The 26139-nt window shown below is 40.2% G+C and overlaps 1 protein-coding gene across 8 annotated transcripts in view; it reads right to left on the bottom strand.

Annotated features, from left to right (window-relative positions):
• Positions 1–26139, bottom strand: part of CDK19 (cyclin dependent kinase 19) — a 217017-nt gene that overhangs the window by 32681 nt on the left and 158197 nt on the right. For all 8 annotated transcript variants that reach the window (XM_054022183.1, XM_054022181.1, XM_054022179.1 and 5 more), the window contains 2 exons: positions 10228–10285; positions 7277–7408 (listed from right to left, as the gene is read on the bottom strand). In XM_054022183.1, the coding sequence (XP_053878158.1) occupies positions 7277–7408; positions 10228–10285 (190 nt within the window). The remainder of the gene's footprint in view (positions 1–7276; positions 7409–10227; positions 10286–26139) is intronic.

Below are 26139 nucleotides of genomic sequence, written 5' to 3'. Positions count from 1 at the left end.
ATTTCCTTCTGGATATTGCCATTGACTTGAATTTTACTGCCAAAGAATGTGAGTTGACCCACCTCCCATACTCCTTTGCCTTCTAATGTAAAGCTTAAGTTGGGAGCCAATATTAAACCTATATTTTGTGATGTTGGACAGCCTTTTGGTCTTTGCTGGCATGTTGGTTGAGTGGTTATACAGAAGAGCTACGTCATCAGCAAAAACTATTATCTTCTGCTAAGCTGTTGCATACCCCGAGTAATGTTAATTAGATTGACTTAAGTGGTAGTATAGACTTGCACTGAGAGTAACAGCTTCTTGTTTCTGGATAAGTATATGGAGACAAGCTCTCTTATTTTGGACAAAATGAAGTTTGAAGAGTTGGGACCTGGAGACCATGAATGAGGAAATGTAGTATTCAAGGTGAGAGGATGGAAGAGAATGAAAACTAAAGCAGAGGTCTGATTTGTACAATATCTGATTGGGGCAACGTTTCTGGGGTTGTAATAGGTAGATTTAGAATAACTTTTATATGCATCCATAATAAATTTGAAATAAGCTTCTCACAATGACAGAATAGTCAATATTCACATCAAGGATGAGAAGTCTCTAAAGCTAACCTAAGATTATAGCTAAAAGCCAGATCATTTGCAATTAATAATTAAATGGAACAATATATGGACAAGAGAGGAAAAATATACATACTGTGGAAAATGAGAACCTATGCCTATGTTATTTATCACATTTTCATAAAATTCAATTTCAAAACCATTGAGGCAATTTCTCCTCCCGAATGAACAAGTTCTGTTCAATGAGTGCCTTATCTAATTCAAGAGCTATTACAGGGGTAGGCAACCTATGGCACACGTGCCGAAGGCGGCATGTGAGCTGATTTTCAGTGGCACTCACACTACCCGGGTCCTGGCCACCAGTCCGGGAGGCTCTGCATTTTAATTTAATTTTAAATGAAGCTTCTTAAACATTTTAAAACCCTCATTTACTTTACATACAACAATAGTTTAGTTATATATTATAGACTTATAGAAAGAGACCTTCTAAAAATGTTAAAATGTATTACTGGCACGCGAGACCTTAAATTAGAGTGAATAAATGAAGACTCAGCACACCACTTCTGAAAGGTTGCTGACCCCTGAGCTATTACTATATTACTATATATATTCCACTTCTTGAGGACTGTTAAAATTATGTTCCTCAGAAAGAAATTTCAAGATGTAGCTTAAGAGCTTCCTCCTTCACCAAAGGAATGTCTCTCTAATGTGTGGTCTGCAGTTGAAATGGCAACTGTTCCTGGTATAATTAGCCCATTAAGATTGCTTGGTAATTGCTCACAATGCTAGAGGCAAAGTACAAGTTTGGACTCATAAGGAGCATACACATTACAATTGTCACGTTATACGCTTCTCCTCCTTGCCTTCAAACTCTGCGTAATTCCACACCCACATATATCTCTGTTCTAATTCCTTGTCCCGCTTTAACCTCTTCACTAGGCCAACAAATCTGGCCTCCCCACTGCCTTTGTTCCTTTCTCCTAACCTCATCTCCATGCTTTCTATCTTTCTACCCCATAAGCTTAGAATACACTTTCTATCCATTTGTACAAGGCACCACCCTCTCTTCATTCAAATCCTTGTCTTAAGCTCCATGGCAAATACCATGGTCGACAACTGTGCTCCTCTGGCACCACGGAACTCTCAACAAAAAGAGTAAAGCACGTCTGTGAGGGAAACAGAACTTCCTCTAGGGGTGGCTTGAGACTGTGGAATGAATTCCCTCAGGAACTAATGATCATTGCAAACCTTATAAGAACAGCCATACTGGGTCAGACCAATGTTCCAGCTAGCCCACTATCCTCTCTTCCAACAGTGACCAATGCCAGGTGCTTCAAAGGGAATACATTGAGTGACCCGTCTCCTGTCGTTCATTCCCAGCTTCTGGCAGTCAGAGGCTAGGGACATGCAGAGCATGGGGTTGCATTCCTGACCATCGTGGCTAGTTACCACTTCATATTCCACATGCAAGGTGCATTTCTTTGACTTGCATTCTCTTACATAAACACCTGAAAATTTTAATTTATATTAAAAATTAAACAAACAAAACACCCAGGCCCTATCAAAACAAGACACTCCATTGCACATCTCACTCTGGGGAAAGGATAAGAGGGAAAAAGCATGTCAGAGATGCATAGACACATTGCTTAATGCACTACTGGAGGGTGCTCAGACATTATGGTGATGAGCATGGTATACATGGTTACAAAACAGAAAGAATAGAATCAAGATAATTTCCCACTATGCAATCAAGATAGCCTCAGGACTACTCTAAGTTACAGGTAGATGCAATGGTCCCCATGGGGCTGTTGTGGCAGCTGGGGATTGCTGATGCACACCAGAAACACAGCCATGCTCCTTTCCCACAATCACACTCCTTGCTTCACAGGTTGTGTCTAGCACTAGGTATGCCAGCTCTAAGCCAACTGGGGATTCCTCCAGGATAGGAGAATCCTCAGATGGCTATTTAAGCCAGCATTATGGCCACATTACATAGCTGCAGTGGTGCAAAAGGGTTGGACCTTGCCCAATGTTTATATGTGATACAGTATTCTACATATCACATTATTATACTCCTCCTTCAGGATGAACTCAATCCTGACAAATGCTAAGAGGCCACATGGCTGTTTTCCCAAACACCTTCAAGGACACAGGAAATTAAGAAATCTCACGATCACTGATAATCTAAAATTATATTTCTTGCTAAAGCCAATCTCATTTCTTCTCAGAGAAGGAATTCACTATCAGCATACATCTGTCTTTTTATATACTTTTATAATATAGGACATTATTAGTAACAAAGGCGATTCAATTGACTAACTGAGATCTTTGTACTGACGGTAATGGCAATTTCTAAACCTAATACCTTGTGTGTTAAGGATATAAGCAAAGGATAATAATAATTACTGCATAAATTACAGGTGCCTAGAAAATCCAATCTCACTCTGAGCCAAATATTTAAATTAGCACAGACTGCTTTCTGTAGGAAGCAAGATGGGGTGAAGAATAGTAAACTAAGAAGAACGAGGAGTACTTGTGGCACCTTAGAGACTAACAAATTTATTTGGGCATAAGCTTTCATGGGCTAAAACCCACTTCATCAGATGCATGTAGTGGAAAATACAGTAGGAAGATATATAGATACAGAGAACATGAAAAAATGGAGGTTGCCATACCAACTCCAATGAGACTAATCAATTAAGGAGGGCTATTATCAGTAGGAGGAAAAAAAACGTTTGTAGTGATAATCAGGATAATCAGGCCCATTTCAAACAGTTGACAAGAAGGTGTCACCCACAACTATTTCACATTTGGGGACAATGCATACCTTCAAGTCAGCGGCACTGCTATGAGTACCTGCATGGCCCCACAATATACCAACATTTTTATGGCTGACTTAGAATAACGCTTCCTCAGCTCTTATCCCCTAACACTCCTACTCTACTTGCGCTACATTGATGACATCTTCATCATCTGGACCCATGGAAAAGAAGCCTTGAGGAATTCCACCATGATTTCAACAATTTCCATCCCACCATCAACCTCAGCCTGGACCAGTCCACACAAGAGATCCACTTCCTGGACACTACAGTGCTAATAAGCGATGGTCACAAACACCATCCTATACTGAAAACCTACTGACTGCTATACTTACCTCATTCTTTTTGCTGATACAGACTAACATGGCTACCACGTTGAAACCAGTAAACTAAGAGGAGACTCTAATAGCCCTTTCTATACTTATAACTCATTCTATACTTCAGTTTTGTTCATATCACAAATAAGTGAACAGACCATGAGTTCTGGTTTGTTACATCTTCTTGATAACATCAATTGTTAAAGAAATACTAGATTTTAGTAAGAAGCTCAGCCAGCAGTCATTCAAACTCCATCCTTAAGCTTGCAGATAAAGCTGTAAGACACGTTATGTTTTGCTGTTCTCCCAAATTAAGTTCTTTACATTATCCATTTTTACACAATATATTAATATCTTTACTTATATATTTCAACTGGTGAAAAGCAGCATTTTTGGAACTACTAGCTTTGAATATATTTTATGATGTTGCTTATATTTCTCTGCAGATAGAAATGAAGTTTATTCACATGTACCTAGAGTTCTTTAAGACAGACTCTACATGTTAACACCAATGGAATGTGCCAGTGTTGCAACTCTGACTGTGGAACATTTCACAACAGTGTCATCTGGAATGTTCTTGGCACCAGCTCCTCCCCCCGTTCCTGAATATTCTGAAGGCAAGGCTATGGGAAAGATGGTGAAAGGACTCCTAAAGCATAAGACAACTTATCAGGTTCCAGATCCGCATCCTGGTATTCAGTGGGGCCCATCATTGTTTCCTCTGACAACATATGGGACAACCACTGGGGAATGCTCTCTGTACTCCAGTGACAGAGATGGATTCGGGAGCAAAGGATCCAATGTATAAGGCTTCTGCTGACTTCCAGGAGGGATGGGTCCCTGTAAGACAAGTATGTTCAACATCCCCAAAATATGTAGGTGAGGGCCAATAAACCCATCTGGCTCAAGGTTCTGCCAAGACTGCCAATAATCTTCATCAGATTCCCAGTCATAGTACCTACTGGGGTAAAGGTCTGGTCTGTAGCTACATGAACTGAGGAGCATCTGTGTAGTGTTTGCTCTGATACCTTTTATTTGCACGTTGCTGAGATGGTAAAAAATGGCTACTTGTCTTGTATAGTAAAACTAGAGTACTTCCAGGTGTATGGTCCCTATCTGTACTACCACCTGAGCAGCCTCTTGTGAGAGGGGTCCCTGAAGAGGATGGTCCTTATTCCACTGTTTTAGTGGACATTGGTCCAGAGCACTCTTGGCTGACAATGCCAAAGAACAAGTATCGTGTTCTCTTTAAGCTTCTGACAAACCTGCCCTGCGGTGCAGAATCTCACCCAACAGAGTGAATTGTGGAAGAAATCCTTTTCCTAGAAGAGAATTTAGAAAGGGATTTTTCACATTGTCCTTGTGAGAGTGTTTACTCTTACCCTCTTCAGGTCTCCCCTATTTTCTTCTAGAGTCCTTAACTCTGCTTGCAGTGGTCCCAGAGCTGGAGATAACTGTGCTTGAAAGGGCACTTTCTGTTGCATTTGCCCAATGCACAGTGAGTCTGATGGGCTAGGGTCAGACTCTGGTCTCATTGAGCAATCACCAGGAACGTTCAGAGTCTGAACTCATGGGATTGACTAGTTCAGTGAGAGAAAGTCTGACAGATGTTACAGCTGGGTGAGATATGAGCTTCCCTGAAGCAATACAAACAAGTGTTGTAGCTGTCACTGACCAGGGAGTCCCAGAGGAAGACCATGCAGTTCTTGAAGCCCGGGTCCTTGAGTATGCTAGGCACCCTAGGCATGCTAGGGGTGGGAGGGATGGCACGAGGAACCTCAAACCTTCAAAAGCTCTCCAAAACTAACTAACCTCTGGCCTCGGTTCACAAGGTATTTTTGGAACTGATCTTGAGGGAACCAAGAAAGACTGAGAACAGTGCTTGGCTCTGCTAACAGGAACTGTATCTCGTGCCACACTCTTATCCAGAAGTGGAGACATTGGATTCAAAGGGGCATTCCTATTAGAACTGGCTATGCTAACACAGACTGACACCTGTAGGGTTCTGCTATTTCTAGGATTATGATCCAATGGCTTAGGATCCTTCAATACCTAAGATTTTGCTTTCACTCCAGAAGTGGAAGACAGTACCTTTGTAAGCATCTTGGACTTTTTATTCCCCGAGGGCTAAGGTACTGTTCCAGGCCTCTCAGTACTCACAAAACCAGGGTTTAAGAAACCAGAGGGTTTGGCTGTGATTGTCTGCTGAAGCAGTAAGGCTTGGAGATGGTTCTGAAGCTTCTTGCCAGCTCTTGTGGTGAAAGCGCTGTAGTCTGCACACACTGAAAGAATATGTCCTTCCCCCAGACATCTCATATGGTCGTCCAAAGCAGGGACAAGAGGTACACGACTTAAATACTGGCTTCTTCCCCTTCAAATTCACCATAGGATCCATAAGCCCACACCACGGTGTGGCAAGTAATAAAAACTAATAATGGAAATAATTTTATAAGGAAAATAAGCTAAATTTATAACACTAATCCTAACTAATTTAGAAATCTAATGTACTGAGTCTTCAAAGAGGTTGACTCTGGGACAGAGCAGCCTAGAGAGGCTCCTGGTCTGACTGCTGCTGCAGTGGGAAGGCACTGAGGCAGCTGGAGCACCACATCCCTTTTATAATCTGGCCCTCAGAATGTTCAGGAACCATGAGGAAAGGGACAGCAGAGGGCACAAGCATGCTCCAACAGGCTCTGCTATGAAATGCTCCCCTATTGAAGTTTCACCACCTGCACACCCATGAGTGGGAATGTACAGAGGCCACTCAAAGAATTCCTCTGTCTGAAACAAAGCTTCTTTGTTCAACATACTCTGCAGCACTTTATTATGCCTTCCAGGTTACTTGCTTGTTTAGGAAGCTTAAGGTAAACTGCCAGATATTGCAACTCCATGTACTATCTTTAGGGACCAATGTACAAAATTTATGAATGTTTATGTATGACTGTGTTCTACTCCCTGAGGGGGGGAGGAGGTTATCACAGCTCCTCCAGGAGCTAAAACCAGTGGGGGCTGATTATCCCTGGGATTGTAAACTCCTCCAGAAAAGTTCCACCCTCTGTGTTTTCCAGAGACAAAGAGAGGGGCTTTTGGTATAAAAGGATGAGTTGAAACTAACTTGTGGTCTTCCTTTTGATTCAACAAATGGACAGACCCTTCTGTCCAATCAAAGGCCCCACCCCTTGCTGAAGGCTTGGAAGGAACATTGGCCTATTAGACTCCCCATGTGGAAAATAGGTTATTTCTGGTATATTTAGTAAGTGTGTACGTTAATTTACTGTTTTTTCTGTAATGCTTTTGCCCTGCGAATAAATGTGCTTACCAATGTCACTGGTAAAAACACTGTTATTGTCCTAAGCTAAGCACAGGCGCTGGCTGTTAGGCAGACTGGCTTGCTGGGATATCACAGTGTGTAAAAGGGGATTGTGCAGTCTTTAATCCTGGTCAGAGGGGAGTGGGACAATAGTCGCCACCCAGAGATAGGTGACAGTGGGAGACCTGACTGAGCACTTCTGGAATGGGCCACAGAAGGAATACACATACAGTTATCCTGAAACTGTAAACAACTTCATTTCCCTATACAGTAACTTACCAATTGCTTTTGTGTAATGTCTGGCACCAAGTAACAGTTCTGGAGCTCTATACCAGAATGTCACCACAACTGGATCCAAATCTGCTAAAGGTTTCAGAGGTGAATTGAACAATCTTGCAAAACCCATGTCAGCTGAAAAATAAATATTAAAACATTTGTTTGACTATACATAAGTCACACAATGACAATCAATATTTATAAGCATGATAAGCAAAATGTTTATTAGAATACGATGTGACCTAATATCATTAAACATTATAAATCATGGTTATTAGATATCTGACTGAATTACTTCAAATTATATTGGGCCCAACTCCATTGACTTCATTAAGTGATACCGTTATGTAACATTTAAAAGGTGGCTTCACCGTGGATCTGTAGTACTGTAAAACAATTATATCATGGCTGTAATCAGGGCTGGGCGAGCAGGGCAGCCACCCAGGGTGCAAAGCTGCAGGGGCAGGGCAGGCATGCGGGGGCCATGTGCCCCCCCAGATTTCAGCCATCCATTTAGCACAGAGGTTTTCAAACTATGGGGCTTGCATCCTACCAGAAGCCGGCAGATCAGAAGCTAGTGGGAGCCGCCTGCCCTGCTTGGGTCCCTGGCTCTCTGTGCTGTGGGCGCCAGGGCGCTGGCTAGCTCCCCGGGAGCCTTCTCTACCCTGCTCCCCAAGCTGGGCTGCCTCTGCATGGCCAGACACTCCCCAAACAGGACGGGTGGCACAGCTCCAAACTGCGCCTTGACACGCTCCTGTCTCTTCCCCCGAAGGAGCCCAACGCCAGCCAGCGACACCCCCTGAAGCCAGCCCCTACCTGTGGAGCCCAGCTTCCATGTGATGTCCCCAAGGCAATTGCTCGCTACTGCAGAGCCAGGAGTGCCAGGGTAGCCCTGGTGACTGATGCCAATGTATCCACAAAATGAGAGTAAAACAATGGCAGTGCAAGTTTGCCTGTACTATCCTTCTAATGTACCCGAACCCTGACTTGGAAGGATCACCTCTAGGAGTAAGAAAGTAGTTCAGTCTGCACATTAGCAGAGTTCCCTCAACTACCATTACTGCACAGCAAGCTAGTGTGCTGTAGATTTACACCCTGACTTGCTGCGCAGCAATGTCCCATATGGACATTGCCGCAGTGCGCTAAAAGTCTCAGAATGCTCTTTGGCTACTACTACTTTTAAATCATAGTAAGCCAAAGCATACTACAGAACTTCCAGTGTGCTGTAGCAATGTCCACATAGGACATAACTGCACAGCAAGCTAGTGTGCTGTAGATTCGCACCCTGGCTTGCTGCACAGGAACATATTGTATAGACAAGCCCTAAGATATTTGCAGGATCAAGCACTAAATCCTGGCCTCTCTGCTGAATTCACCAATGAATGCCTTTTAATACACACTCTAATGGCAGTAAATTTCAAATGTTATCAAGTTGTATAAATCAAAAGTGCTAAGATAATATAGAGATAGAAATGTATTTTTATATAGGACTGGCTTTATAGTAATGAGGAGGAACATTGGCAGAAGCAGACAGTCAAGTCTGGATAAACACTCAAAAGCATGGATGCATATCCAAATCTCACCTGAACTGTTTTTAAAGCAATTTTGCATGCAAAATCTAAAATAAAAGGGTTCTCTCACAACAGTTCAGCTCTCCTCTTTCTAGGAGTGACCAATACAAAGAACCGTAGAAGCATATAAACACAAAACTTAGTCAAACATTTTCAAAAAAGTTCAGGTTGAGTCAAGGAATGGGAAAAAGTTCAGGTGGGTTACTATTTTATCCTAACTGATTTGAACATTCCCACCCAATACCTAAAAATAGCATACATTTGCTATATTAAAAACAAATTTGATATCCTCTTTATTATTGCCTAGTACAGGGGTAGGCAACGTATGGCACGCGTGCCAAAGGCGGCACGCGAGCTGATTTTCAGTGGCACTCTCACTGTCTGGATCCTGGTCACCGGTCCGGGGAGCTCTGCATTTTAATTTAATTTTAAATGAAGCTTCTTAAACATTTAAAAATCCTTATTTACTTTACATAGAACAATAGTTTAGTTATATATTATAGACTAATAGAAAGAGACCTTCTAAAAAATTAAAATGTATTACTGGCACGTGAAACCTTAAATTAGAGCGAATAAATGAAGACTCGGCACACCACTTCTGAAGGTTGCCGACCCCTGGCCTAGTACCTGCATAGTATAATTAGATATGTGATGAATAGCTTCCACAGTGATTTTGTGTTTCCGCTTTGATGCCTAATAGTTTTTTGTTGTATAGGGAAATCTTCAAAAGAAAAGTGCACCATCTCTTTAAATTTTATATGTTAACATTGTCTGAGGAAATGTAGCATTGTTAAATACCATATTAATTCTTGGTTACAATAATTCCACTATTGCTCCACAATTCTTAAATACTGAACTTTTTTCTTTTACCAAAAATGGATTTCCAGTAATTGCATTAACAAAAATGTGAACAATTGTTAAAACCAGTACTTAAGAACATAAGAATTGCCATACCCTATCAGATCAATTATCCAGTTACTTTTCTAGTCCAGTAACCTGTCTCTAAAAGTCACCGGTACCTGAATGGTAGGTAGAAGTTGCAAGAAGTCTGTGTTGGGCAATTATTGATAAACATAGCCACAAGGAAAATTTCTACCTAACTGTTGATAGTTAGTATTTGGTTTATGCCCTCATCTATACTTTTATCCTATCTAGTGTAAGTATACATGTCCTCATTATCTATATAAATGTCAAATCCTTGCTAAATTCTTAACTTCAAACATACTTTTTGGCCAATATTCAGTTTAATTAGGAGTTATGTACAAAATCTTCTTCTTAAGAATACAGTGAATTTTAGAATGTTCTGTTATTTTAAACTACCACGTTGCATAGAAAGTTCATTATTCATTGTATATCTAATGAATATGTTATTGAAAGGGTTACCTATTTTGACTCTTCCTCTTTCAGGACCTTCTCCCATTACCAGAATGTTTGCTGGTTTCTGAAAAATAAAAAGCAGAATATTCAACTGACACACATCTTATGAGACGATCAAAACCCTAGGTAAATTGTTCAAATGGTTAATTACCCTCACTATTAAAAATTGGCACCTTATTTCTAGTCTGAATTTGTCTAACTTCAACTTTCAGTCACTGGATCACAAGCTGGACTTAAGACCTCCTTATTATCAAATTGCTACTCTTCCTGTAGATACTTATGGACTGTGATTAAATCACTTCTTAACCTTCTCTTTGATAACCTACACAGATGGAACATCTTAGATCTTTCACTATTAATGCAGGTTTTACAATCCTTTTATCATTCTCGTGGCTCTTCTCTGAGCCCTCTCTAATTTTTCAACATCCTTCTTGAATTCTGCACACCAAAATTGGACACAATATTCCAGTAGTAGTTGCATCAGTTCTACTCAACAGTCCCTGGTTATGCATCCTACAATCACATTAGCCCTTTTAGCCAGTGTTACACCAGAAGCACATATTCAGTTGATTAGCAACTATGACACCTAAGAATTTTTCAGTCACTGTTTCTCAGGATAGGGTCTCTGTCACAAGCTGTCTAGCCCTTTAAGGCAAGCCAGGCACAGCCTTGCCTGTGACCATCACACTCAGATGGTGGATAGTTGTCCAGCGACTTAATTAAAAGTCTGCAGGGATCAGTGAGAGGACTATTTAAACTGACTTGGGAACACAATCTGGGGGAGGAGACCCAGGAGATAGGAGCAAAGGGGAGTTCCCTCTCTCTGGGAAGGGCTTGGTAAAGTCAGACTAGAAGATATCCACAAGGAGCAGGGAGGGCAACATATAGTGGGGGAAACCTGCTGGGAAGAAACAGTATAGGAAGCAGCTCTGCAGGACGTAGGGGTTGCAGGCGAAAGGCAAAGAACTTCAGAGTAGCGCAAGGGAACAGAAGAATTATTAGTTTGTATTTTTATTTGAACTTACAGGTGAACCTTTCTTACACTAGAAGGGGATGAACTTTTAAGTGACCTGGCCAGAGGGACAGGCCATGGAAAACCCAGACAGACAGGCTCTTATGGGACCAAGAAAATGGTTACTGGGGAGGGTGTGAGAAGGGGGGTGCTAGAGATATGAACCCCTGCAACACCACAACCTTATGCCAGGGAGTTCTATGGCAGTCAGTGCAATTGCATACAGTCCACCATTCTGCAAGTATGGCCTACATTCTTTGTTCCCAGATATATGACTTTACATTTGGCTGTAAAGAAACACCTATTGTTTGCTTGAGCCTAGTTTATCAAGTCATCCAAATCACTCTATGTCAGTTACCTGTCCTCTTCATAATTTACCACTCCCCCAATCTCTGTGCCATCTGCAAACCTTATCAGTGATTTTGTGTTTTCTTCCCGGTCATCAATAAAAATATTAAATAGCATAAGACCAAGAACAGATCCCTGAGGGTTCTCGCTAGAAATACACTGCAATAATAGTTAATAGTGTCCTTTGCACAAAACCTTTTAATTAAACTTTAATTTTACCTTTAAAAACACTTACAAATAATTAAAATGTCAGCAATTTCTACAGTGAGGTACAAGCAGAAACCCAAGAACACTGGCAGGAACATTTAGATTTCTTGAATGGTGACCCATGAAGTCCTTGTCTTGGGCTAGGTTCACACAATTTTTTTTGTTTGATCATGAATGTGATTTTTATTAAATGTCATTTTTATACCAACAAAAGCCCTCGTGTGGAAGCAGTTATCCCAGCAAAAAGTGCTTTTGCCAGTAGAGCTAATTTTGTTAGGGGAACTGGTATAAGCTATACTAACAAAAGCAATCTTTTGCCAGTATAAACTGTGTCTACAGCATAGCTATACAGACAAACCTTTTCTAGTGCAGATTAAGCCTTGGTTGATAATACAAAGTCTTTATAAATATCTCATGCAATCTGCAACTGTTCAAAGCAAACAAATTGTCCATTCCAAATATTAGCTATATAAAATGTGCATATTACATTACAACAATTGTTGTACAATTCAACAATAAGCAGGGTTTAGACTTCCCTAAACATTAATAGACATATCTTGGAAGATTTTCTACTATTGTATTAACAGCTACAAAAAAAATGAACAAGATTTTAAATGTGAAATTATTTAAATAGAGGGATACACAACAGCAACCTTCAAAGCATAACTTTAGATACTTTCATTCAAACGTTATCATGAAGTTGGTTTAAATATACAGTTTAAAACTGCTGGCAACTTAACAGGTGACATCAAGTTTGACTTTCTCCAAGAATTAAAAGAGACAGTGAACAAAACTCATGCCATAATCTCAATCGGTTTATCAATTCCTAACACCATATCCCTGAAGTTAAAAGAAGATTTTCTCAAGGTTTCTTAACAGAGAATGCATTTGGCAAGGATAGTATCAATTTTAGCACATGGTTATTGCAAAAAATATAGAACACAGTCTCTTCAGCAAATCTAGGCAAAATGAAAAAGATGATGCTTGCTCTCACTTTGCACACAAAGATAAACTTTTAACTATAATTAAATGTACATTTAAGGGAAAATGGGCTAACTCTTGCTGAAAATTTAAAATTGACCATAGCAGACATTATCCAAGTTGAAAGCATCTCAGAGTTTGGTGTCTATGAGGTGTCTGTCACCAACACAGTAGATTTATGAAAGTAGTAGTCATTACATAGGTATACTCAAAAGAGTTGTGTAAAATGTAAGCAACTTAGAGCAGGAACTGTCTAGTGTAGCCCCGACCTGGACGAGACCTCTACACTACAACAATATAAATGTTAAACAACAAATAATATTCCCATGTTACTTATAGTAAGTAAATAGTCAAATAAGGACATTTGCCAAGCACAGTTGAGGATGATGGACGATTGCTGTCCATTTAAGTTAAGGCTGCTCATTTTTCAGAGCAGACATCCAGTGAAATCATAAGCAGCTGTTCACATGTGCCCATCATGCTACTGCCAAACCCACTACTACAGTAACTCCTCACTTAACACTGTAGTTATATTCCTGAAAAAAATGCTACTTTAAGCGAAACAATGTTAAGCAAATCCAATTTCCCCAAAGAATTAATATAAATGGGAGGGTTAGGTTCCAGGGAAATTTTTTCGCCAGACAAAAGACATTATATATAATATACACACAGTATAAATTTAAAAAAAAACTATTTAATACAGTATACAGCAATGATGATTGTGAAGCTTGGTTGAGGTGGTGGAGTCAGAGGGTTGGCTATTTCCCAGGGAATGACTTGCTGCTAAATGATGAACTAGCACTTGGCTGAGCCCTCAGGGGTTAACACATTGTTGTTAATGTAGCCACACACTCTACAGGGAGCATGAATGGAGGGAGGAGACAATTCAGTAGACCCATGGCAGTGGCTGCAAACAGTCCCTGCGGAAACTGAATGTGAGGATGAACCCACGCTATTCCACTGGAGCGCATGTCTCCCTTCACTTTCCAAAGTGCCGGGGGTGCGTGTGTGCGTGCGTGCGAGAGAGAGAGTATGAGAGAGACGTGTATTGCCCCTGTAAGTACGCTGACCCTCTCTAAGTACACTGCCTTTTTAAATATATCTGCAAGTTGAGATAGCAGCTGTTGCCAGCAAGCTCCCTCCGTCCTGAGCCCTATGGTGTGTCCCCCGCTCTGTGGAGATGGGGTACAGGAGTAGGGGGAGGGGGACACCCTGACATCAGCACTCTTCTTCTCCCCCACCTCCTGCACAGCAAGCAGGAGTCTTCCGGGAGCAGCTCCAAGGCAGAGGGCAGGAGCAGCACATGGCAGTGGGGAGAGGGACACCTGAACTGCCCAGCACTTGATAGCCTGCTGGGCAGCAAACATAGGGGAGCTGTTAGGGGGCTGCCGATGCAACCTGGTTCCAAACCCCCATCAGCTAGCTCCAGTGGGCTGCTCTTCCTGCAAGTAGTGGACAAAGCAGGAGGCTGCCAAACAATATTACAAGGGAGCATTGCGCAACTTTAAACAAGCATGTTCTCTAATAGATCAGCGACATAACAAACAACGTTAACCGGGAGGACATTAAGTGAGGAGTTACTGTACAAGCTGATATTGTGTTTCTAGGGAAGAACAGGCCCAATTTCAGACACCATGACATAATTAAACTGCTGAATCATTGCATAAAGCCTTAATATATTCTGTTTCCAGTTAGTCAGTAGTATGTCAGTAGTGTCAGGTAAAGTGTAATTTTTGACAATATAATAAATGGCTCCACTTCAACAGTGTGGGCCATATATCACACTGTCTTGAGAACATAAAAACCGAAAGATGATGTGTGCCAAAATGATATACTGGAAGACCTCCTGAACATCTTAGAAGAGAAAGACAGCCACTAGAAAAGTATATCACATTAAATATTAAGCAAGGTACAATTAATCCCTTAAATATGTGATCCTTAAAGCATCACAACTGCAAAGACTGGACATGCTGGAACATGGTAACAAGGTAACTGAGGAGATGAGGACAGAGGAATTGGCAGTAATCAAGAAGGGAGGATAAAAAAACATGTAAGATGGTAGGCAGATGAAGACTAAAGAATAGATATGGGCAATATTGCAGTGGTTGAAATAAGATTTGTAGTAATTCATATGATGAAGAAAGGCTCATTCTAGGTCATAGACAACATCAAAGGCTGTGATGTGCATAGTATCTAAGAGATCAGAAACAAGCACATGCACAGAGGAAATCATGGAGCTCTCCTATTGCCCAGGAGGATAACATTTCATTCAAAGGAAATAGAGAAAGGCTATAGAAACCCCTGAAACATTTAACAAACTTATCTTCGTAAAAAATTACAACACTTCTGACCCAGTTGCATCCCAATTAATACACTCTGTACTTTCCTAAAACTCTCCCCTTACTGTGAAAACAAAATGCCAGCTGTGAAACAAAGTGATACTGCTGGCTTGCACAAGTTCAGTTGCTATAGAAACAGCAGAAACAGTAAGAGTTGCAAGTCTCACATTTAAGTTACAAGCGATAAAAAACGAACAGACAAATCCCTGCTGAGATGCATTTGAGGTTTTACCGTATACTAAAGGAACAATTGCAAAAAGAACAAGATCAACAGCAACAAACAATCTGTGTGAAAATTTGAAACATATGCAGCAAGGGGTCTAGATGCCGATATAATTTAGCAAGTTGCTTACAAGATGTAAATTATATTTATAATGTAAATGTAAATTATAGTGTTTTCTCTTCTATCAGTGGGCCAGTGGCAATTAACAGATCTCAATATGAGAGAACTGGAAATGCTGATGTAACAAGTATTTATTATTAAAGAATCAAAATTAAAATGTAAACATGAACGTGACCATAAGAACACTGATGTTTATTGAATCAATGTAACTCCAATGAAGTCTTTAACTGGGAGTGGTTGGAGAAGAAAAAAAACACAAACAAAAGTAAAACTGTCTACAATCCTGAGAGGAACACAATTAAATAGGTCATAACAGGAACAGTATTCTAACAATGGATCGTAGCATACTAATTGTAATAACTTTTACTGTTCTTGTACTTAAATACACAGTGACACAATTCTTCAGAGATGTGATAAAGAACTACATTCCCATGAGGGCCTCCTTTGGTCATGCAGCTTTCCATACACAATTCTTTATTGTTTATACCCAAACAAATGTGTTTCCCTGTTGGAATGTACCACTGGACAAAGAATGATCTGAAATAGACATTTTCTATTGTAAAAAAATTAAGTATTTTTCTACATACAGTTTAAAGTCTTGATTATTTAACAATTATTTATAGGCTAGGCAGCACAAACCTTTTGCCCTTGGAGACCTATCTAATTTCATTCTTAAGACACAAGCAAAAATGAGTTTGGTGGTTTCCTCCTAGCCTTTAGATCGCAAACACCCATATCAGAAAGCCATTAGGCAGCATAGAACAGTTTTACGCTGACGGTCTGCTGAAAAGTAGCCAGTGGTTGTTGAAGGTCAGTATTTAGATGCACTGTCGGATTTGTTTGGAGAAACTTGCACCCAGCTTGTCTGCACTACCCCAAAATCCCCCTACCTATCCACAAGAAATACATTCATACAATAAAACAGAAAAAAGTCGTTAAATAGTTTGCAATCAGAAGCTCATCAGAACAAAAATCCACCCTTCAACTCAAAACATTTTAGTCACACATGCTGCATTACCAAACTAATGTTTTACCAGCCAATCATCAAACTTATTAATGTAGTAATTCAGTCACTAACGGCTCTTTAGCTCTTTAAATCTTTTATTGCTAGACAAGCATTCCAACCCTCTAATAGTTTTTGGTGCTCTTTTCTGAACTCCTTCCACTGTATTTAACTACATGAAACACAGTGTGTGTTAGTATTGTCATTCCAGCATCTATTGTTAGAAAATTGTTTTGTCAACATCTTTGTGGTATTGAGGTACCTTAGAATAGGACACCATATCTAATTAGTTCTTCACATTGCAATATGATAGGACTACAAAGAAAAGCAAACTCATATAAGCCTGACAAGAGGTCTCTTTTGACAAAATGACTTTCAAAGTCTCTCCCTCCTACTCAATTATTAGCATTTCAAGTTATTTTTCCCCAGATTAATTAGTTGCTATTTTCCCAAAGTTAACTACATTACATTCTCTATCTAGATTTCTAATCCCTCTAGTTCTTTTTGTATTATTTCTCTGTTCTACTGCTATTAGCATTACCTCTCAATGCAGCAGCATCTATGAATTTCATCAAAATGCTGTTCACCATTTCTTGTTGTTTTCTACAAGTATTACATTCAACAAGAACAGACTGATTCAGACTACTACAGTACACGATAGAGACAGAATTATGTCTAACATCTAGGAAATCTGCACAAAAGGGTAGGAAATCTTTTTTTAAAAACGGCTGGAGATCATTCAACTGAAATTGAAATTAGTCTAAGTCTAAAAAGAAAAATGGGTAACAGAGGCAAATGTGGTTAAGCAATTAGGTAACAAGAAGAATAAGCCCGTGCAGTGAGTACTGCAATGCAAGGCTTTTAAAACAAAATGATCGAATAAGAACAAAGATGAAAAATGATACAGAAAACAGAAAATTAACAATGGACACTATTAGATTGGTAGGCCTAGACTTTCTGGTTTCCTCAATAACACCTTGACTTCTCCCTTTTTCTTTAAATTGGATAGACAGACTACTACTGCAGTGAAAATGGAAATGAAAATAAATATGGATGTTTACAAATATAAAGCCAAGTGTAGCCAGATTTTTATCTTTTAAAGAAGTGTAGCTTCAAAATTCCATATTCATGTGCTGTTTGTTCTCAGAGAAGCAGCAACTTTGGCCACAGAGATGTAGAACAGAGGATAAATAGGCAACTGAGCGGTGATTACTGCTAGTGTTGCAGAGCTAAGTTTTTTATTTCTCTATTGTCCACAACTGCTGGATTAACAAAAAAAGCTAACTCTGGAGACCTGAAATTCCTCCAATTGCAACCAGAAGTACACAGTTTGCCTCAGGCTCTGGGACAAATTACAAATCTTTGTAAAACCAGAAGCAAAAAATACACTATATAAGCTAACTGATTAGTAAAAATCTTTTGCGGGAAACTTGTTGGTTAATAATAGACTTTGGACCAAATCCTTGTCTGAGGCTGAGGAGCACAGGTCAAGAGAGGCTGTCTGCATATCACAGTTTGATTCTAAAGATGATCAATCAATCAAACGCTAAACTGAGGAAGCATGTATGATAGATAATTACAGACACAAAAACTATGTTAAAAGAACATGTTTAAGGTTGCAAAGTCAAGCACCCAAAAGTTAGGAAATGCCTATGAAATCTTAATTCGACTCCCTTGTGTGTATGCATGATGATATAATCTTTAATTACATTATCACATAATGTTTTCCACCGTTCTCTTTGGATTAATCAAGGTTGTGTATTGAAGAAGACTGATGTTTGTGGAACCCGTGCCTTATTTGTTGCAGAGAATTAAGTCTATCCCTGTCTCCACCATAGAGTTCCTATCTGATGGTGGACAAGTCACTTAAACCAAATTTTTCATAGATGGTCACTAATTGTGTGTTCCTCATTTTCTGGGTGCCTCACTTAAGGCTCTTGAATCTGATTTGCAGAAGTGCCGAGTACAGTAAACTGCAACTGAAGTCAACGGAAGCTGTGTTTTGAACATACGAAACGCAATATAATGCTACGTACTTTGAAAAATCAGGTCCTAGATGTCTCATATTGGGCATCCAAAATTACCTGATACTTTTGTCTCAGGTCCCCATCCATAAAATGGGGATAATACCCACTCATTTCAAAAGGGTGTTGAGAAAATAACGGCATTGTTTGTGAAGAACTCAGATACCATAGTGTTGAGAGCCATATAAAAACCCAAGATGAAACTAATAATTCTGTCTTCAGAGCAGGGTTTGAATACTATGCAGTAAAAAAGACCTAGGATCACACATTGAACAGGGAGGAGAAATCAAAATATTGAATAGCTACTCATATGGTGAAAACACCCTCCTCCTGTGCATTGAAAGATGCAAGGGTCCTGAGGAAAAAAACAATATGTGATCATGTAATTAAAGAGTGCACAAGCAGCCTTAATTCTGGCATTTCCTAACTTTTGTGTGCTTAACAATATTCTTTTAAAGTATTTTTGTGTATAATTTCCCCAGTTTAAAAAAAACAACAACAAATTCCAACATATGATGCCATATAGATAACCACAACCTTTAGATCCACTGCACAGACCTCTGCCACTTGAACTAACAGAGTAACTGACAGAAGTGGGATGGGACACTTAACCAGTGGGTTTTCACAGATGCTTGCTCTCAGCAGAGGAATGATGAACCTCAGACTCCATTCCAGACACTGGAGGAGACTTGGTCTACTAGGTACAGACTCTCCCTTTACAAAAACCATGTTGGCTCTTCCCCAACAAATTGTGTTCATCTATGTGTCTGATAATTCTGTTCTTTACTATAGTTTTAACCAATTTGGCTGGTACTGAAGTTAGGCCTTCTGGTCTGTACTTGCTGGGATTTGTTGGGAAAGAGTCAACATGACTTTTGTAAAGGTAAATTGTGCCTCAACAACCTATCAGAATTCTTTGAGAGGGCGTATAAACATGTGGACAAGGGTGATCCAGTGGACATAGGGTACTTGGACTTTCAGAAAACCTTTGACAAGATCCCTCACAAAAGGCTCTTAAGCAAAGTAAGCTGTCATGGGGTAAGACGGAAGGTCATCTCATCAGGGCTGACTAAATTTTTTGCTGCCCCGAGCAAAAAAAAAAAAAAAAAAAAAAGAGCGCCATCCTGCCCAAACACCCCACCGAGCACCGCGCCGCCCGCCGAAAACCCCCCCCGAGCGCTGCCCCGCCCTGCTGAATCCCCCCCCAAGCGCCGCCAACCCCCCCCCCCCGAGTGCCACGCCCCACCGCCGAAACACCCCCAACCCCCCGGAGCGCCGCCAGAACAAAAACAACCCACCCCCACAGCGCCGCCCGGCCGAAACAACAACAACAAAAAACCTCAAGCGCCGCCCCACCGAACCAAAAAAAAAAAAAAAAAAACACCCCGTGCACCCCTTGCCACCCCAAGATTGGCCGCCCCTTACAAGGTGCTGCCCCAAGCACATGGTTGGTCGGCTGGTGCCTAGAGCCAGCCCTGCATCTCATGAATCAGTAACTGATTCCAAAACAGGAAACAAAGGACAGGAATAAATGATCAGTTTTCAGAATGGAGAGAGGTAAATAGCAGTGTCCCCCAGGGATCTGTACCGGGACTAGTGCTGTTCAACATACTCATAAATGACCTGGAAAAAGGGGAAACAGTGAGGTGGCAAAGTTTGCAGATGATACAAAATTATTCAAAATAGTTAAGTCTAAAGCAGACTGCAAAGAGTTACAAAGGGATCTCACAAAAAATGGGCAAGCAGGCAACAAAATGGTAGATGAAATTCAATGTTGATAAATGCAAAGTAATGCATATTGGAAAACATAATCCCAACTATACATATAAAATGATGGGGTCTAAATTAGCTGTTACCACTCAAGAAAGAGATTTTGGCATGGATAGTTCTCTGAAAATATCTGCTCAGTGTGTAGCAGCAGTGAAAAAAGTTAATGTTAGGAACCATTAGGAAAGGGATAGATAATATGACAGTAAATATCATAATGCCATTATATAATACTCCTGGGGGAATTCTGCACCACTGCACGATGCAGAATGTGTGCAGAAATTAATGTTCTGCGCAGAATTTCCTTTTTTCCCCCACAGAGGCTGCAGAGCTACTGGACCCAGCAGAGCCCAGCTCTACACCTCACAATTAGAAGACACTCCCAGGGAGTGGGGGACAGAGCAGGAGGGTTCCAGGCAGCTTCAGTTCCTGGCACACCCTGAAGGAAGGAGGCAGCATGCAGGAAACTCCACACAAGCCCAGGACCCAGCATCAGACTCTTTCTCCCTCTGGATCCCTGGGCTCTGGAAGGGTAGGGGGTGCGTGCGAGTGTCTGGGCTGGGGGCAGGCCATGGCTGGGCTATGGGGAGGAAGGAGTGCATGTCTCTGGTCTGGGGGGGCATGGCTGGGCTCTGGGGGGTGGGGGAGCAAGTGTCTGGGCTGGGGGGTGCCCTATGGCTGGGCTCTGGGAGGTAGGGGGTGTGAATGTCTGGCCCTCTGGACTAGGCTGTGCCAGGGGAGGGGGCAAAGAAACAGGAACTGGGTGGTCACAAGGGATTTCTTTAACTCTCTACTCCTGGGGGAATTTTGTGTGTCTATATTGTTATAGATATTGTTGTTGACAGGTATTTTGAAATAAAATACCAAAATAATTGAAACTGGCATGTTTATATAGTGTTATTTTGACAAATAAATTATGCAGAATTTTTAATTTTTTGGTGCAAAATTCCTCAGGAGTAATATAAATCCATTGTATGCCCACACTTTGAGTACTGTGTGCACTTCTGGTCGCTCCATCGCAAAAAAGGTATATTACAAATGGAAAAGGTACAGAAAAGAGGGACAAAAATGACTAAGGATATGGAACAGCTTCTAAATGAGGAAAGAGATTAAAAAGGCTGGGACAATGCATCTTGGAAAAGAAACTAAGGGTGGATATGATAGACATCTACAAAACCATGACTAGTGTGAAGAAAGTAAGTGTTATTTACCCCTTCACATAACACAAGGACCAGGAGTCACCCAATGAAATCAATAGGAAGCAGGTTTAAAACAAACAAAAGGAAGTACACTTCTTCACACAACACACAGTCAAACTGTGGAACCCATTGCCAAGAGATGTTGTGAAGGCCAAAACTATACCTGGATTAAAAAAAGACTTAGGTAAGTTAATGGAGGATAGGTCTAAGACTGGTTGGACACCCCCCCCCCCCCCCCCCATCGGGATGCCACCTGATGTACTGGGGTTTCACTGAGCCTCTCCTGCTCCACGAGTCTAGATTCCCTCTCCCTATTTTGCTGAATTAGGCTCTCCAGCCTCTTGCAGCATGCGCACACATACACACACACACGCACAGGTAGGGCCACACCCAGCTGCAGACACAGACTGAAGTCAGCTCTGTGTGAGAGGACTCACCCAGCACTCACATGCATACCCCTTTTGGGAGATAAACCCCAAATAATACTGTCTTGCACTGTATAGAAAGATCTGCACAGCACAAGTTCACTCTTTGCTCCTCAGATGTTTCCAGGTATGTTGCTGTAGGGAAGAGTGAGGTCCTCCCATAATGTCATTTTCCCCCTTTTATATCTTCTCCCCACTTGCTGGAAAGCTCTTTTGCTGTGACCTGGGTCAAACAGTTCCCATTGCGTAGTGCTATTTCTGAGATGTTTCTATTGTACACAATTCCTGGGGTAATCCTTATGCTTGTGTGCATTTCCTCAATAAGCCATTATTATTGTTTGGCCTTTTTACTGTCGTACCTGAAAGGCTGCTTGTGGGTGTTTTCAACCTCAGGACATGTTTCTGCAACACATACATAGCCAAACTTCATAATTTCACACACGATGATAGCACATACAATCCAATGAGATATTACTGTCTAGCAGATCAAGACTTTTAGAATAACACCTAACAAGGCATACCTTGTATAAGACATATCCTAATTACATGACAGTGGTGAATATTGGGCTGTCAGGGTGTAACACGGTCCATCAATGGCTATTAGCCAAGATGGTCAGGGATGCAACCACATGCGCTGGGTATCCCTAAGATTAACTGCCAGATGCTGGGACTGGACCACAGGGGATTGATCTTTGATGATTGCCCTGTTCTATTCATTACATTTGAAACATCTGGCATTGGCCACTGTCGGAAGACAGGATATTGGGCTAAATGGACCATTGGTCTGACGCAGTATGGCCATTCCTATGTTATTTCCTCTCCCTTCCTAATACTGCCCAAAAATGTCAGACAGAACGTTCACAGTTTCTTATATAAATCACTGTTAACTAATGATCTGATGTGATTTCTTGCAAAACAGCAATTCCTATAAAACATATGGTTAACTTATAAACTGAAGTGGTATGATCAGAACTGAAAGATATGGTTTTGCTAGATGTAACCAGTTGTTTTGAAGTATATGAACAAAAAAAATCTATCCACTGCTTGATCAATGAATGAAGCAGTTAAAGGAAGTTATGGTACTGGAAAATATCCAGGGTAAAAGAGGTCAGCACAATCAAGACTGGAATGTATGGAACTATAGAAGGATTCATAAATGAAAGAATCCTCCTTGAACATACCATTCTGGAGACTCAGGGATTTCTTCAGGTTGCCTAGGGATGCCTGGTTGTTGAAGAACGTTTGCAAGACAAAACTAAAACTCAAGACAGACTCAGGATGCTGAGCAAACTTTCATAGTACTTTACTTCATAATGCATTGCTTTGTTTTGTTCCAGTTGATGACAATGCCGTTAAAGTTACAGAGAAAAGAACTGTAAAAAAAATAGAATTCCAAAACAGTCAACACAATTTAAATTAAAGCTGTTATGCAACATAATCTATCCAAAAGCACTCATTGGTGCTGATTCTGTAACCATATACTTCAGTTTAAAATACCTAAGTGGTGTTTTGGGGAGGACAAGGAAGAAAAGAAATATGAAGGAGAGAAATGGATGGAAAAAAGAAAAAAACTGTGAAATAATTTTAATAAAAAAAATCAAAAGGAAGCAGTTGTTCAGAACAACACATTCATGTTATCTCAAGGTTTCTCAGTGAATCACAATCCACTCTAGCTCAATTCCCATGGAACGTCTCAGTATTGGATAATTTAGGGCCAGATTCTGTGTGGTCCTTAGGTAGATGTGTAATATGGTTGGGGGAGGAGGAGAGGACAGAGAGTATAAGGAGATTGCCCCAGCCCTGCTAACTCATTTAAGGGCCAGGTATATTTTCAAACCCTGTGCTCATGGGAGTACACGGACTGATCCCAAGCTGCTCCCTCATGGGAACATAGCACCTCAAAGGGGATGAGACCATTGTTCTATCCACTTAGACACACCACCTGCAAAGAAATGTGGAGGAAGTAAGCTGCATCCCATAAAAGATGTAATAACAGATCACAGCCCCTACTTGTGTAATAGCTCCGGAATACATTCTGCTTCAGAATGCTTCAGGATGCTATGGCCAAGTCAACATAATTCTATATTGCTCCTTACCAGAAGATGTGCCTAATTTACCTTTATTTTATAAATATAGAATAAAGATCTGACTCAAAAAATACTGAGATGGGACTTATGATTATATATTCTTAAACTAGGACTTCCAGAAATTAATGATACACTGCCACTGTCCTTAATTTAATATCAAAAACTAAAAAGAGAGACTATAAGTCTGGGAGAATACTAATATTAAAAAAAAACACCAATTATCCTAAATAGTTCTAGATTAGAATCTGATGAAGGAAGGAAATGAGATTAGGGCATTCAAATGAGTGATTTACACCTGTTTTCCATTGTTGGAAGTCTTGTGCTTATTTGCGTTGTTCTATTCTTTGCCTTGAGAATTAGGCATCATAATTGCCATCTCTGATAATACTTTGAACTATGGCAATAAATTCAGCTATTGTCAACTTCTGGTATTTGTTTTATACAGCATTCTGGCTATTCTGCATGGCCTAGTGGGACTATTAAAACAGGAACTTGAGGCTTTTAGCTAATCAAAGTACAAATAACTAAAAATGAGAGTTCTGCCAATCATCATAAAACACGTTGTTAATTGTACTTCACCAAATATCGTAGACATTAAAATTCTGATACTTCACTCTTCTGTTAGTCTAAGGCAGGCAAAGAATAAAAAAAGTTTCTATGATAAATAATATAGAAATAAAAGGCATAGTTGCAAAATTAACCCATTTTCATCACAAGCCTGATTTTGCTCAGTGGGTTTAGACTGAGTGAATTAGGTTAAAATAATAAGTCCTTATGTGCAAATCTTAGAGAAGGAAAAGAGAAAGGAAAAATAGCTATTTATAAAGTGATTATTTTCCAGAAAATTTGTCTTGAAGTCTTTGCCTCCATGTCTACGGGGGGATTTTGGGAATATTTCAGGGACGATGCACTAAGGAACCAAATTGTTCTTTGTATTTTTAAGGCAGAAACTTTAGGCTGAATTCAGGAAAGGTATAATATGTAGTAACTATTCAGTGTAAAATTTTAGTGATCAAATGGTTATTTCTAATCATCTTTCAAATTTAAATAACTCTTTCTTTTTAGTGTTTGATTTTCCAAGATGCATGGAACTGTGCTGCATAAATATTAATGTATTTACCCACATTTGGTACATACTGTTTTTCCATTTTCAAAATCTTGAGGATCCTCCAAACATACATTCAGCAGTACTATGTAAGAGCAACATGGTGGAAAATGTACAGTACTGCACCCTGACAAAACTTAACTAGTTTAATTGTACTCCTGATATCAAACTAACTGTAAAGTCATCACAAACTAAATCACACAAAGAAATAAAGTCACATGTATACAAAAATGAACATTTTCCTCCCTGCTGTTATATATACAATCTTGCACAGGAATTCATATTATTGAAGTTATGAAAGAACAAAGAGAAAGAAAAGAAATTATTATGACCAATAATATTAACAGGAGAGGATCCAATGCACACCATAACTAGCCAAAAAACAGTACTGGTCAGCTACAAATGGGTGCAAGGTCAAATACAAGTTTCTGACAAACTGTTATCTCAAGCATTTAGAAATGACAATCTGTCATGCTGCTCTTCGGGAATCATTCCGTACAAACAACTGTTATTTTTAATGTATATTGATTGGGGAAGGGTTAGGCAAGTGCCAAACAAATGGCCAACAACTTCTATATTATTAAGTACTGTTTACATAGAGCAACTTTATTAAAATAGGGCTACTATCAAAGATACAGGGAAAACTGAGTTGTTTTAAAATTTGTATTTCTATGGATTTAAATAATACTAACTGCTGCCCCCTTTAATGTGAAGACAGACATTATATTTATCCTTTCTCTGTACTGAGACTATGGAACTGAAGACAAGTCTGAACCATGCTTGTGTGATCAATCTAAATATATCCTATAGGCTAAGGGTTAAATTTTGCCTCACTGTGGAAATACTGCCCCAAAGGGTGCACATACAGTAACTCCTCACTTAAAGTCGTCCCGGTTAACGTTGTTTCGTTGTTACGTTGCTGATCAATTAGGGAACATGCTCGTTTAAAGTTGTGTAATGCTCCCTTCTAACATCGTTTGGCAGCCGCCTGCTTTGTCTACGGCTTGCAGGAAGAGCAGCCCATTGCAGCTAGCTGGTGGGGGGCTTGGAACCAGGGTGGACCGGCAGCCCCCCTATC

This window comes from Malaclemys terrapin, chromosome 3 (genome assembly GCF_027887155.1).
Source record: "Malaclemys terrapin pileata isolate rMalTer1 chromosome 3, rMalTer1.hap1, whole genome shotgun sequence".
Lineage (NCBI taxonomy): Eukaryota > Metazoa > Chordata > Testudines > Emydidae > Malaclemys > Malaclemys terrapin.
This window is presented reverse-complemented; position numbering and strand designations above follow the sequence as displayed.